The sequence below is a fragment of the Dendropsophus ebraccatus genome, chromosome 1 (assembly GCF_027789765.1).
Source record: "Dendropsophus ebraccatus isolate aDenEbr1 chromosome 1, aDenEbr1.pat, whole genome shotgun sequence".
Taxonomy (NCBI): Eukaryota; Metazoa; Chordata; class Amphibia; order Anura; family Hylidae; genus Dendropsophus; species Dendropsophus ebraccatus.
Window position 1 is genome coordinate 225,543,353 of NC_091454.1, and position 14,027 is coordinate 225,557,379.

General features: G+C 42.4%; 1 protein-coding gene across 1 annotated transcript; it reads left to right on the top strand.

Annotated features, from left to right (window-relative positions):
- The first annotated feature begins 11,409 nt into the window (after window positions 1-11,409).
- On the top strand, window positions 11,410-12,336 carry LOC138785459 (olfactory receptor 10A7-like). Its single transcript, XM_069961450.1, has one exon. It carries the CDS (start codon window positions 11,410-11,412, stop codon window positions 12,334-12,336), a length of 927 nt encoding a protein of 308 aa, XP_069817551.1.
- Window positions 12,337-14,027: the final 1,691 nt, after the last annotated feature.

A 14,027-nucleotide genomic window follows, 5' to 3' on the forward strand; every position in this document is an offset into this window, starting at 1 on the left:
CCTCACGGCTCTTGCACGTTGCACATTCCCCCAGAAGCAAGCTGGAGCTGTGTGTGTGCAGCATACAGAGCCGTGAGGAGAGAGCTGTGCCCGCTGGAGGGTAGCCTGCACCATCTAACAGCGGTCTGCTGTTACGCTCCAGCTGCCGAGGGGGTTAATTTACATACTCGCAGCGGGATGTTAATCTCGCTGTGAGTATGTAGAATCATAGGGTTGAATGACACTGGTTCAGCAGCGGATTTCGCTGCAAATTCACAGCGTGAAATCCTCTGTGCATCCGGTAGGTGTGAAGGCACCATTACTGTATCTATTTCTGTGAATCTGTTGTGAGGCAGCTGGCCCTAGCAATCAGATTCCAGTTCCCTGTGAAAATGAAAGCAGTAATCCTATTGGTTGCTAAGGCTCCCAACTGCCGTCTCTCCTGGGCAGAGCTGCAGCTAATTATATCAGTTGTGTGTGCAGTGTGGAGATTTTCCCATTAATTTCTATGGGGCGCTCTTCCCCCTCCCCCTCCTCTCCTGTACATCTGGCAGGGACGTAACCTTCGCTCTAACTTTCCCGGGCACCCAATCTATCTGTGTGCCAAATTTGGGATCAAACGGTTCAGGCGTTTGGAAGTCTATACGGGACAGACAGACAGACTTTCATTTTTATGATATAGATTCTGAATTTGCTCCTAGTTCCTCGATTCTGGCTTTTGGCATTTGATTATCTTTTTGACTTTTGTTTTTGTACTGCGCTGGCCGGCAGTTGCCGACCTAGCTATTCTGACCACTTACTAACTGACCACTGACCTCTACTAAAAATCAACTAATAAGGATTAGACATTGCTTCTGAGTTGTGGATCAATAGAAAAAATTAAAATGAATGGACAATAATGATCTTGGGGGCCCGCCAATAAAGAACCGGAGAAAAGCGACATGCTGACCAGATTCTATGCTGTGTACACAACTAGTCGAACTACAACTCTCAGAATGCCCTACACTTATGAAGCTATCAGGGAACTCCAGGCCCCATAAGTATCCTCCTCTTCATTATGTTCCTTGCCTGCGATAGAGCCTAGTTTACTAGTGTTTCTTGACTAGTGATGATTAAAAATGATGAGTAAAATGTTTGAATTTAGAATCGAACCTCGAACAGTAGTGAAGTTCTGTTCGAAGTTCAACTCAAACTCAAACCCCATTAAAGTCAATGGGAGATGTTCGGGTTAATTTTTATACCTATACAGGCAAGGGGGAGCTGGAATTACCATCCAGAAGAAGAAACTGGATACATGGAACAACTTAGTGAAGAAAATTTGGCTCTAAGAATGACAGAAAAAAAAATTAAGAGGTTAAAATACTTCATTTTTTTTTTTTTTTATAATTTTTATTAAGGAATTAATTCTTATTGTTCTGTAACTTTTCTTGTTTTGTTTTCTTATTTTATTTGATTCCTTTGCTCCATGTAATCCTTTATATTTTCTGGGGCATTTATACTGCCCAATCTGTATGTGAACATATAAAATACTTCATTTAGTGATGAGCGAAGCTACGAATAGTAATGTATGCTTCTACTTTACGTTCATTACTAGTGATAGATGCATCCAGGCATGCTTCCCCTGCAAACAGCACCCACCGCTAACTGTCACTGTGTGTGTGTGTGTGTTATTTGGTCAGACACATTCTACAGTGGTGTGGTTGTCATAGACACCATGCAAGAGATCCTGTAATTTGAATGTTCACACTTTAAATCTAAGAGAAGGCAAATTTAAATTGAATTAGATGGAAAAACCACCCACTACTACCGCCTCTACCGACCTGATTGATCCTGCCTGCTAAACAGTGACTTTCTCAACCTAAAAACTCAAATTCATTTTGTGGCCCTTGGGAGTATTCAAATCAAAGCAATCACTGAGCTCAAGGAGATCAGTGAAAAAAATTCCAATGAAGTACTCAAACAAGAGTCTCCACTGATGCCCCCAAAATTTAGATATGCAAAAAGGGAGTCCTTGGAGCCTCGGTTGCGAGTCTCAAAATATGGGAATAGTCAGATATCCCTATCCTGTTGCCACGGGGTGCCTCAAGTATTCCATTTGATTTGATTAAAAATAAAAAATGAAAGATTGTATTGAATTTGATGAGTCATTAACCACACTAGAGAATCATTGTACTCAACTTTCTGACTTTATAAAGGAAATTAATGAAATGGATAGCTGTTACTCTGTGTACCTGACACACCTGCGAGATTGTGAAGATGTTCTAAAGTATCACTATGACCATGCTGCATTTTCACTGTTTGTTCTTCTGATTTGATTTGAAATCAAAGATTAAAAAACAGCTGATAAAGTGGCCGTTACCGAGGTGCTGGATTCTGCCTTTGAAATAGCTACAAAATGAAATGAAGGCAGAGGACACCCCTCAATGGGACATGTCCGGGTTAATTGTGACACCTATACTGTATGTAGGAGAAACTGTAATTATCTTCGAGAACAGTAAACTGTTTACATGGAAGAACTTATAGCCTAAAATTTGGCTTTAAGAACATATGTACATCTAACAGATGAAGAGATTATTTTTAAAAAATCAGACGTGAGATGTAGTGCAGTGGAAATGTGTATTTCACATTTTCAAGAAAGACATGCTACAGTTTACTAGTTAGTCACATCGGCAACCGGGCCAACAAAATGGTCAGAGATCCACGAGATCCATTTTTATAAAGATCTAGCGATCCATATTGTCAGTGGAGAAACGGATACGTTTGTCAGTTATCACCCCGCCAGCTGTGCTGAATGTGCGTTTTGAGATAACGCTGGCTGCTGGGCAAGATAACACTAATATGGCATGTCTAGCAAGCTCAAGCCATTCATCCAGTTTTGACACCCAGAAGTGGAATGGGTCAAGACCAAGTCCAAAAACATCGATGGACCGTTGTCGCACACCACCTTACCTGGTGCCAGGTTGTTAGCCAGTGGTTGGTCTAAGTGCGCAGAGCGCTCCACAGCTCTAGACCTGTGTGTCGACTGTCTCCAAGACAAATTAATTTAAGAACGGCCTGGTTTCTGTTAGCACATGATGCTACCTGTCGTGGTTGGGGATTCTGTCTGTGCACCATCCTAGCAGTTTTGGAGACTGTCGACAGAGACCCAGAGGCACCAGAGGCAGTTTCAGCCACCAAAGTCACCCAGTTAGCAGTCAGGGATATTTAACGACCTTGACCGTGCTTACTGGTCCATGTGTCTGTAGTCAGATCGACCTTGGTGGATGCAGATGCAGCCAATGCGCTTAAGATATTTTCTGCAACGTGCTGGGCCAGGGCAGGGACAGCTTTTCTTGCAAAGAAATGCCTGCTAGACATCTGATACTGGGGACATGCCAGGGCCAGAACGTGGTGGAAGCACTACCTTGTGCACTACCTCTATCTCCCCTTCCTACACCTGATATTGCTCACCTACCACCTCTGGTTCTCACCATTTTCACAAGATAGATATCAAATTTTAGATATAAGATACAAAAAAAAAATTAACTAAAAATGGTATGAGGGGAAAGATGTTAAAAAGAACGCCCCATCCAACAGATGAAAATTATTGAAATATATATTTTTTAAAAAAAATCAACAATAATAAAATACATATAATGGGAGCTGAAACCTATTAAAATTCCCAACAACAGGGTGGATAGGAGTAAATTACGAAAATCTCCATTTAAGCAACGTTATTAATTTATTTCGTACTTGCTTTATTAGTATATAGAGCTTGGGACATCGGTGAAATGAATCGCAAGCATTATTTCCAGCTTTTAAATGGACTTTCGCCACGGAAGGTGAGGCCTAGACACCCTCTTGGTCAGTTTGGTGAGGCCCAGGCATTGCCTTGGTCTGTTGGGTGAGGCTCCAGTAGAAAAAGTTTGAGAAGCACTGGCCTAGTGTGTCCCTAGCACATGTAATCGCCGCATTACTTACCCGACGCGTGTTTCACATATTGATTTATCGAGGGTGATGTCACAAGTACTGAGATCTATCCAAGGGTGGGGACAGCGCTCATCTAGATATACATACAAAAGTATCTAAAACAACTCACTCGGTGTATGTGGGTATGGGAATTTATCCCTTCCCCCACTACACCAAAATCCAAGCAGACATAGACATACACAAAGGCATCAAACTCTGTTCCCCCGGAACATCCACATGAAGAGCGCTCAGCAAAGCCCGAGAGGGAGGGTCCACACCGGTAATAAATATACAAAATGTACCAAAGAAAAAAGTGCAGCGCTCAGAGTAGATACTAAGACACAATAAAGTATCAGTCAATCACCAAATTGGTGTGGGTAAAGTGAGTTTACCCACACCAATTTGGTGATTGACTGATACTTTATTGTGTCTTAGTGTCTACTCTGAGCACTGCACTTTTTTCTTTGGTATATTTAATATAAAGTACTGAGATCTCTCTTTTTATATCCCATTGGACCAATCAGGTACATACCCCCACACGTGTGCCACTGTCGGCTTGTAATTAGAAGCCGTCCTGTGTATCCCCGGCGAAACCAAAAATTATGTAACTGGGTCACCGGGTCATTTGTATAGGCTCCAGCTCCCATTATATGTATTTTATTATTGTTGATTTTTGAAAATATATTTAATAAAGAACAATTTTTTCTTATATTTCGTCTTGCATCTATCTGTTGGATGGGGGGTTCTTTTTAACATCTTTACCCTCATACCACTTTTGCTTTTGTTTAAAGAGTGAAGTGTGCATATAGACCTTGCATATTGGAGCCCTTTATAGAACAAAAAAAAAAAAAAAAAATCAACAGATCTACCCACTCTTGTTAAATCCATGTACACAAATCAGATGTACAATGAATTACTGGGAATAACAGATGTGAAGTATTCCGTATTTTTTATGACGGACAAAGAACGTATGTCAACTGCCAAATGAGATATACATTTAATTACTGTATAACAGATGTCAAGTATTTTGTATTTTTCCTGACGGACAGAGGACGTTTTCAGCTTATAGGAATAGAGCTGTAATAACTAAACAAATGCACGTACACAAAAGAGATGAACGTTTAATCAGTGAATAACAGAGGTCTACTATTTCGTAATTTTCCTGACGGACAGAGAACGTTTTTCAGCTTATTGAAATACAGCTGTAATAACTAAACAAATGCACGTACACAAATGAGATGTACGCTTAATTACTGTATAACAGATGTGAGTATACCAAAATACACTTTTGGGCACTATGTATAAATTGGCAAATCCAATATGCAGCCTGCAATACCAAAGCAAAGTATTGCTGTGACTGCAATGGTGTCTATGGACAAGAAAATGCTTGTTGCAAATATGCTATCCTTACCTCGATAAACAACCCACTAATGTCTCTAATCTCAATGCCTAGCTCTGTAATATCACGAATCTCACTGCCTATCTGTGAGATAGCTGTCTGTACAGCACAGTAAGGGAGGAGACAGTGGCGTCCAGAATGCAGCACACGGACTAATCGAAATGGCAGCGTGCAGGCAGATGATGGTACACTGAAATAGCCATCCGTACAGCACACTGAATGAGGAGAAAATGGCATCAGGAACGCAGCACAGTGACTTTTATATCAGATGGTCAAGTGATTTTAGCAGCCATTGAGACCCCTACACCTCAGCAATGATGTTTCTGACACTTCTATGTGCTCTGCACTGATTGGCTTGCACTCAAACACTATTTGAGATGTTTGATTTGAACCTAACTTTTCTCGAACACTTCGATCAACACTAGTCTTGACCTAGCCTTCCATGCATTGTGTACTTGGTATTCTGACTTTCTGGCTTTTGAACATTTCACTTCTCTTCTGGATTACGTTTTGTACTGCGCTGCCCTCTTGTTACTGACTCGGACCCCTCACCCTTATTTATTGTGTTGTGTCTGTCTTGTCTTTGTTCCATGTTCACACTTATACAGGAATAGGGACCGTCGACCAGTTGTCCGCTGCCGTTTGAAACTGTTGAGTCAAATAGGCAGAGACACCAGGGTGGGTGCCAGCATCAGGGCTACAACTGTCCTTTGTCATCCTGGTCTCATATCCTGATACAGCCCTTCTGCACCCCTTTCAACGGAGTCTTACACAGATAGCCCAAGGGGCTTAAACGTGAGCATATTACTGTTCATTCACACCCTGAAAACCCAGACTATTGTGGTGACCCCCGGTGTGGAGGTACGACCGGTCACTTGCCAAATGTTAAAGTGTGACACCAGTTCTATGGTGGTTGGCTGAGATACAGCCAGGCCCAGTGATGTTATGTTGTGACACCAGTGACGGTTGGGCACACAGGTATGGTGGCACACCTGCTTTTGGTTTAAAGGCCGGTTGTACCTTGATCCCCTGTGGACAATGTCCTGCCGGGCTGATACATGGTTCCTTGGGATGAAATCACAGTGGGCCGGAGTGGTGTAGTGATCCTCCCAGACTATTGGAACTGCCCCCCACAGAAAGAGGAAATGTCCCGAGGATGTAGTGTACACTGTGTCAGTGTGGGGTGAAGAATCACAGAGTCTCTTTACTATAAATAATCTTGTTTTATTTTGAAAGTATTTGTGTGCAGCAGGTAATACAAATTTCCCTTGTAGAGAGGAGGTTGTCGTGAGAGTCCCAACCCAAGTAGTACTGTGCTCTGCCGGGATGTTGGAGGATGAGGTAGAAGATACTTAGAAGAAAAAGAGAATACCTGTGCCTGTGCCTTTGAACTTTAGGTCTTTGCACAACCTAATGCCCTACCAGTGTCAGGGCCCCGTCCTAGTGGGTGACACAAGGCCCCAGACTTTGTTACCTGGGATGAGTGGCATGCTGAGGATTTCCTGCTGACAACCGCGCTGCAAGATAGAGTTCCTAGGCTCTTAGAAACTTTGCTCTATCCGGATCAGTTTCTAGCTTCTTTTGGCTTTTGTGAAGACTGTCCTGCACTGTGACTCTCCTAGTCCATGGCAGAGCTGGTGAGGATGTGACCGACCACAGATGGGAAGGAGGTGAGGGGCTAGAGCTGGTAAGGAGTAGAGATGAGCAAATATGATTCGATCGAGTAGGTATTCGATCGAATATTGTGGTATTCGAAAAATTCGAATTCAAATCGAGTAGTGAGGCGAATATGCGGGAGACATTCGAAAGCCCTCCCATCGCAGTTGGCGCTTTTTTTAATCTAATGACCATGCAGGGAGGCTTTGAGGGACCCATTGAGTACGCATGCAGCACGAAAACGGCGTCTACCCTCATTGGATAGCTGAACCACATGACCTTGAATCTTAAATACTTGGCTCCCGCCTCTCGACTGCAGATGCGCTTTCAACCTAGCCAGGGAAAGGTCTTGCAGCAGGGAGAGATAGGTTTTAGTAGCGTTTTGGTTAGACAGGCTTACTACAGAACCCAAAAGTCCTTTTCAGGGCTAAGATACAGCGAAAAAGTCATCTCTGAATCAAAAGCTTCTCAGTGCTAAGAAATAGATGATAGCAGCATCAGCATCAGCATCAGCAGGTGTATTCATTCCAGTACCCTGTGTGTACAAGTGACTTATAGTGTCCCTGTTTAACACCACTAAAAGCACAGTATACATATTGTTCCAGTAGCCCACTAAGGGCACTTGATATGTACTGTTTCAATAGCCCAGTAAAAGGCACGTGTTACATATTGTTCCAGTAGCCCAGAAAAAGGCACTTCATACATACTGTTCCAGTAACATTCGTGATACGCGTGAATAACATGATGCTCTGCAGACGCATACTGGAATTATGTATGTAACACTGTGCAAGAAATACGAACGAAATGTGTGAACATTGCCATAAATATTCGGAAAGCATTCACAAATATTTTTCCTTCGCAGCTGCAAAGAGTGGCATTATACTGCGATTTTGGAGTGTTGGGCACACCCAGGCATGCTCCCCCTAATGTCCTGGAGGTGTTTGCATCATTAAGGGAGGTTTAATGGGGGACTTGGTGACCTCCAAGTGGTCGAATTTTGATTTCCAAGTGCCAGAAATTTTTTTCCCATAGACTATAATGGGATCAAATAGTCGAATATCGGTGCCTATTCGATTCGAATTCTCGAAAGTCGAATATTTCACTACTTGCTCGTCTCAAGGGAGGAGGTTAAAGGCCAGAGCTGGTGAGGGGGGAGCAGCCAGAACTGGTCAGGAGGGGAGCTGCCAGAGCTGGTGAGAAGGTGAGCGGCCAGAGTTGGTGAGAAGGTGAGCGGCCAGAGCTGGTAAGGAGGTGAACAGCCAGAGCTGGTGAGGAGGTGAACAGCCAGAGCTGGTGAGGAGGTGAACAGCCAGAGCTGGGGAGGAGGTGAACAGCAAGAGCTGGGGAGGAGGTGATTAGCCAGAGCTGGGGAGGAGGTGATTAGCCAGAGCTGGGGAGGAGGGGAGCGGCCAGAGCTGGGGAGGAGGGCAGCAGCCAGAGTTGGTGAGGGGATGAGCAGCCAAAATTGGTCAGGAGGGGAACGTCCAGAGCTGGTGAGGAGATAAGCAGCCAGAGCTGGTGAGGAGGGGAGCAGCCAGAGTTGGTCGAGAGTTAAGCAGACAGAGCTGGTTGGGAGGTGACCAGACATAGCTGGTGAGGAGGGGAGCATCTAGAGTTGGTGAGAGGGGAAGCAGCCAGAGCTGGTCATGAGGTGAGCAGCCAGAGATAGTCATGAGGTGAGCAGCCAGAGCTGGTGAACATCCTGGCATCCTAGCAGGGAGAGGAGTAGCAGCATGCTGGAGCCCACAGAGAGCCCAAGGAGAGCTGCCCATGGAGTTTGCCTGTAGTGGAGGCCCTGGAACTTGCTGTGATCTGACTGGGAAAGATCACCCAGGGACCAGTCAGATGACAGCTAGCTCACACTAGGGGCAAAGTCGCAACTGCAACCTCTGCAACACCACTGGGAAAAAAGGGAAAGATTTCTTTCTCCTAGTCAAAGGTTTTTTCTTAAATATCCTTGGAGCAGAGCAATCTACAGTATAACAGTGACCAGGTAAAGCATAAGACTGTTCTGTTTGTGTATGAATGTGAGAGGGCTATATGTATTTGCTGGAGTGTATATCAGATTGGCTCTTGGGTAGAGATGAGCAACCATTTCAAAAGTCCAATTGGCAGGTTCGCCAAGTTTTGGCCTAAAATTTGGTTAATCTGAACTGAACTGTAAACTAACGGCATTAAACAGCTAAACTTTGGCAGCTTCACTACTGTGTCTATTGGTACTCTTTTTCAGTAAAAACAGTGTACAAAGCATGTGTTTTTTCACAGATAAAATAGGATTTCAATGCCCTTTTCATTGGCAGGAGCTTTTTTAAATCGTTTCCTCATGCGCTTTTGCGGTATCACCACCCCCCTTAAAAAAGGCAATGAAAAACCTGCTAAACAGAAATTTGCATATCATGCTCTCGATTACATGGATTCCGGCCATCTACGAGTCCTTATGGGGTGGCCTTTAACCTCTTAAGGACATAGGACGTATGCGTACGTCATATGTCCTCACTTGCATATGTCCTCACTTGCACTTGCGCGGCGGCCCCGCTTTGAAGTGCCGCGATCCCGGGTGCCGCGAGTAGCCCGGGACCGCTGCTATTAGCGGGCACGGTCTGATCGCCGTGCCCGCTAATTAGCTAATCGGAGGCAGCTGTCAAAGTTGACAGCTGCCTCCGATTACCGGAGGCAACGTTTCCCTGGTGTCTAGTGGGGGAGATCGCTCCTCCGGGACCTTGTCCCGGAGGAGCGATCTCCGTTACTGATGCCGGCCGGGGACGCGTCCAAGATGGCGCCGTCCTCGGCTCGGCACTCGTTCGTTTTCGGCTGCAGCAGCCGAAAGCAAACGAGTGCCGATCTCATGGATCTCTGCAGCATATCTATGCTGCAGAGATCTCAATGAGAGATCCAAGTGTATATACTAGAAGTCCCCTAGGGGGGCTTCTAGTATATGTGTAAAAAAAAAAAAAAAAGTGTTGTTAATAGTAAAAAGCCCCCTCCCCTAATAAAAGTCTGAATCACCCCCCTTTTCCCAGGTTTTAAATAAAAGTAAACAAATAAATAAATAAATAAACATGTTTGCTATCGCCGCGTGCGTAATCGCCCGAACTATTAATTAATCACATTCCTGATCTCGTACGGTAAACGGCGTCAGCGTAAAAAAATCCCAAAGTGCAAAATTGCGCATTTTTGGTCGCATCAAATCCAGAAAAAATGTAATATAAAGCGATCCAAAAGTCGTATATGCGCAATCAAGGTACTGATAGAAAGATCACATCATGGCGCAAAAAATGACACCTCACACAGCCCCATAGACCAAAGGATAAAAGTGCTATAAGCCTTGGAATGGAGCGATTTTAAGGAACGTATATTGGTTAACAACGGTTTGAATTTTTTACAGGCCATCAGATACAATATAAGTTATACATGTTATATATCGTTTTAATCGTAACGACTTGAGGAATATGCATAACAAGTCAGTTTTACCCCAGGGCGAATGGCGTAAAAACACATTTCCCCCAAATAAAAGAAATGCATTTTTTTTTTCAATTTCACCACACTTTGAATTTTGTTCTGGTTTCGCAGTGTACTTTATGCAAAAATTCAGCCTGTCATTGCAAAGTACAATTAGTGACGCAAAAAAAAAGGGGTCATGTGGGTTTCTAGGTGGAAAAATGCAAGTGCTATGACCTTTTAAACACAAGGAGGAAAAACCGAAAACGTAAAAACGAAAATGGGCCATGTCCTTAAAGGGTTAAAGATTATGCCATTATGATCCTTTTGACCACCAAGTAGCTACTGGGAGGCTACAGAATCAACCTGGGATGTGGAGACAGTTCCACATGATCCACCACCACAATCATATTCAGAGTCAACGTTGAACACCTATAGACACTAATGTAAGTGATGCTCCATAGAACCGCCATTTTTAATTTTTTTGGGAAATTTCCTTAACAAATTGGTGGGAATTTGCTTTGCAAGACAAAGCAAATTGGCGGTCCTAATAATAATAATAATAATAATAATAATAATAATAATAATAATAATAATAACTTATAATTTAGTATATTGGGCTATTTCTATGTTCCTTAAACTTTTAATTTATTTTAAGAAACAGTCTCATCTGCTTACTGCACACAACTGGGTCTTGTTATAGTTAACATGTCAGGATCCTGGGGGAATTCTAGATGTTTACCTGACAATATAAAAGACATCAAGTTTTAATAAGTTCAGCATGGGGCCACAAGATGCTTCATTGTAATATATGAAGACGCCACTTCTCCTGTGAGCGTCCTTGAAGGGGAATTACTGGTAAGTAGAATACGTTACCTAATAATGTTTCTAATGAATTATATTTAAGGTTTATTTACTTACACTTAAACATTTTTTAGTCTTTCTCATTTAATAGTAGGAAAAAAAGATACAGAATCAACATATTAGTGATGTGTGAGGAGAATCAGACACAGGTTACTCATATACGTCTCCTTGGATTCCAGAGTCTCCACAAATACAGATCTCCTCTTTTCATTGTGTTTCTCCTGATTTACCTGTTTATACTGATCGGGAACCTTCTGATTATCCTCTTAGTGACCATTATTGATCACCTGCAAACCCCAATGTATTTCTTCCTAAAACACTTATCCATAGCTGACGTCCTAGGCACCACCACCGTTGTCCCCATGATGTTAAACATAATATTTGCTGCAGAGGGTATTATGTCCTTTTGGGGTTGTATATTACAAATGTATTTATTCAGTATATTTGGACTTGTCCAATGTTTCCTCATTGCCGTCATGTCCTATGATCGATATTTAGCCATTTGCCATCCTTTACGTTATTCTTCATTGATGAGCCCAGAGCTCTGCCTCCGGCTTGTTATAGGATCATGGTTGATTATTGTTGTGATAACATCAAGTGAGATATTTGTTATTATCCAGTTTAATTTCTGTGGCTTGAATTCCATTGATAACTTCTTCTGTGACTTTGCTCCTACTGTGAACTTGGCCACTTCAGACATTTCCATGTTATTGTTACAAGACTTTGTTAATTCCATTTTCACCTTCTTTTTCCCATTTTCTTTGACCATTGTGACCTACATATGTATTTTCTTCACCATTCTTAAAATTTCTTCAGCTCAGAGAAAAAAAGCCTTCTCGACGTGTAGCTCCCACCTGGCCACAGTGTTTGCGTATTACGGGACTCTAATCATAGTCTACATTGTTCCATCTGTTGGGAACACATCCAATATCAACAAATACATTTCCTTATTGTACCTAACAGTGACCCCATTGATGAATCCCATCATCTACAGCCTGAGGAACCACGAGATTAAGAGGGCTGCGGAAAAAATGATTGTTCTTGTTTTTTAAAATGGATGGAAATGACAAGAAATTTACTGTATACGAAGCCTTATTATATCATGTAGTTATTAGCTTACTTCCACATTTAGCCAAAAGTATGTGTATACTCTATTCCATATTAGTGATAACATGGTAAGGTATTTGTACAACAAGCTATTTTGGGCAATTGTTACAGAAAGATCTGATAATAGTTTAGGGAATGTCGCTTCCTGTTCCACTATGACTGGGTCCCTATTCACAAAGCCGGCTCCACGTAGCTTGAGGACTGTGGTGCAGTGAAACCTGAAAGCTCTGACCACAACCATATCCAACATCTTTGGGATGGAATGGATCTCTGATTGTGAGCCTGACCTTCTACCCTAACATGAGTGCTTGACCTTAGAAGTTTGGTTCCACCTCCTACAGACCCATTCAAAACTCTGGCCACAAAAGTAGGACAACTTCATATCAGCCCCGTACACAGCACCCATGGTTAGATGGGATGTCTGATAAACTAGGACATGTCTGATCGATACAATTTTTGGTTACCTATGTTTTTGTTGTATTTTCAGCTGTCAACATTACAATAAAGCTAATTGAGAGATATGAAATGTAATACTAACAATATGCTCTTCATCTTTCTGGTGGATATTTTTAGTAATCTTTCAAGTGGAGAAAAATGCTCCATGATCCTGGCCCCCTCTGGTATCTATTTCTAGAGTTTTGTGCCTGCCTATAGCACAACCTGGTTTGGAAAGCAGGACAGGGTATCAGGGAATCCCTCAACACACCAGCCCTAGTGTCCATCTTTTAGAGCGCTCCCTTAATCTCTTATATCTCCACTGTATGAACGGTGGGTGCTTCCTGCTGCAGTGTGGGCCAACCTGGAAGAATCAGGTCACTAGAAGAGGTAGTGCCTCAGAGGTATAAGAAAATGTTACAGAATTGTTATTTCACGGGGTGTACAGGTATTTACACAAAAGGATAAAATTGGCGGTACGTTTTAATAATGAAAAAAATAAAAAATAAAAAATTCTAAACTGGACACTGAAACTTGAAATGGACAAAAGTAATAATACATTGTAATTTACTGAAAGTCAACTAATGAAGATCAATCATTGCTTCTTAGTTCAATAGAAAAAGTTTTAAATATAAATTTAAGACATCAGCCTAGACAACAATGATGGTTAATATTTTGTTACAGAACCTTTTTGCTGTAAACAAACGCTTTCTGTGAATTCTGACACTTTCTACTGGTATTTGGTGATCTCCTGGTAAACAGACTGCTTCGACTGTAACAGATTTAAAGGCAACTTCTCCAGACTGCAGGTTTTAGCCACTTCCCTAATATCATTTAAATCAGGGCTCATAGAAACCACTTCCCAATAGTCTAATCCTTTACTCTTGCTATTATGGTGCATTTACACAGACAGATTTGTCTGACAGATTTTGGAAGCCAAAACCAGGAATGGATTTGAAAAAAGGAGAAATCTCAGTCTTTCCTTTATGACCCGTTCCCTGTTTATGGTCTGTTCCTGGCTTTGGCTTAAAAAAATCTGTCAGATAAATCTGCCTGTGTAAACGCACCATCAGTCATTTTTGGATGTTTTTACCTCTGCATTTTGCCCCGTTATCCTGTTGGGAGACCCAGGGCCTGTTACTAAGACCAAGCTTTCTAACACTGGGCATCAGATCTCACTCCAAAATGCCTTGATAGCCTT

What these genes read in the sequence shown, in the direction of transcription:
- LOC138785459 (XM_069961450.1), top strand. Translation starts at nt 11,410, where the DNA reads ATGTGTGAGGAGAATCAGACACAGGTTACTCATATACGTCTCCTTGGA.